This window comes from Chinchilla lanigera, unplaced genomic scaffold (genome assembly GCF_000276665.1).
Source record: "Chinchilla lanigera isolate Chin_1 unplaced genomic scaffold, ChiLan1.0 scaffold00044, whole genome shotgun sequence".
Taxonomy (NCBI): domain Eukaryota; kingdom Metazoa; phylum Chordata; class Mammalia; order Rodentia; family Chinchillidae; genus Chinchilla; species Chinchilla lanigera.
The window spans coordinates 11,150,845-11,152,318 of NW_004955445.1; the positions used below are offsets into that span (position 1 = coordinate 11,150,845).

At 61.7% G+C, this 1,474-nt stretch overlaps 1 protein-coding gene across 1 annotated transcript in view; it reads left to right on the plus strand.

Annotated features, from left to right (window-relative positions):
• Positions 1 to 1,027, plus strand: part of Cdh22 (cadherin 22, type 2) — a gene marked incomplete at its 5' end in the record, with an annotated part of 67,424 nt that extends 66,397 nt beyond the window's left edge. Inside the window, one exon of the mRNA XM_005392577.1 lies at positions 1 to 1,027. This exon is cut by the window's left edge and continues 7 nt beyond it. Within this exon, the coding sequence (XP_005392634.1) occupies positions 1 to 330 (330 nt within the window).
• Between the last annotated feature and the right edge of the window lie 447 nt (positions 1,028 to 1,474).

Sequence of the window (1,474 nt, forward strand, 5' to 3'; positions counted from 1 at the left end):
AGCCCCCCGCAGGCGCGCCTGTCCTCGGAGCGCCACTCGCTCCCTCAGGGGCCGCCGAGCCCCGAGCCGGACTTCTCGGTGTTCAGGGACTTCATCAGCCGCAAGGTGGCGCTGGCGGACGGGGACCTCTCGGTGCCGCCCTACGACGCCTTCCAGACCTACGCCTTCGAGGGCGCGGACTCGCCGGCCGCCTCGCTCAGCTCGCTGCACAGCGGCTCGTCGGGCTCCGAGCAGGACTTCGCCTATCTCAGCAGCTGGGGCCCGCGCTTCCGGCCACTGGCTGCGCTGTACGCCGGCCACCGCGTGGACGACGAGGCCCAAGCCTCCTAGCCTCCCACCGGACCATGCATTTCCCCGCTCGGCCCCTTCTTCGACCTCCCCATCCTCCCAGGGCGGCGGGACTGGAGGGGGGCTTGTCAGGGGCGGCCCCTCCGGCGCCCGCTCCAGGGTGCAGCTTTCAGGCCCAGAGGAACGGAATTATGACCATGTCATTAAAAGTAAGGCGAGACCGGCGCTGAGTGGCTCTGCGGTTGGCGAGGGCGATGGTGGTGGCATGGTCACCGCGTGGCAAAAGGGCAGGCCGCTCGGGCCTGGCTTGGAGGGCAGTGCTGGAGGGAGGACGCGCTGAGATGCCCCCACCCAGGTTTCCTGCATCTAAGTTAAGAGGAAAGGAGGGCTGACCATTTACTGAGCACCCACTGTGTGCTGGGACGCTGTAAGGAGACCATCTTAGTCATCGTAGACACCGTGAGGTGGGGTCCTGCAGGTGCCAGATGGGGAACCCCCCAGAGAGGTGATTGTGACCCGTCCAGGGACACACAGCTGGTGAATGCTGGGGCCTCTGGCACTGACCTGGCCTTGGACAAGTCATCTCACTTCTCTGGGCCTCAGTTTCCTCATCTGTCAAATGAGGTTAATACCAGAACCTACCTCGAAGAATTGTGAGGATAAGAAGGGTTCGTGTGTGTTGGGTGGTTAGGGCAGTGCCTGGCACATAGTAGGTGTCCAATAAATGTTCGCCTTTGTTGCTGTTTCTTCTCCGTCATTATTAGAAGCCCGTGTGTCTGCCCCCAGGTCTGAGCTGCTTGCTTGGCCCCAGCTGCCCTCTCCTTTTCCAAAGGTCTCAGCGGTGGGGTGGCCCCCACTGTCAGCTCCTGGTCCTGCCCTGAATGGGGGACAGGGATGCTCCCAGTGGCCATGGAGCCATCCGGAGTCTGAGGCCACATCAGAATAAGACAGCTGGCAGAGGTGTCGAGAGGGGACAAGCTGGGCGGCTCCAGACTTGAGGGAGTGGGTGGAAGGGCTGGCCAAAGACAGAGGGGTCGGAAGCCGCTGGACACAGAAGGGTCTTTATTTGTCTCATGGGGGATCCATAAGTCTCCCTATCAACTTAAGAAGCCCTGGGCAAAGTCATCACCCAGAGTGTCCAAGTGTAAAACCATGACTGTACGATGTAGGTCACTACTTCCACTGC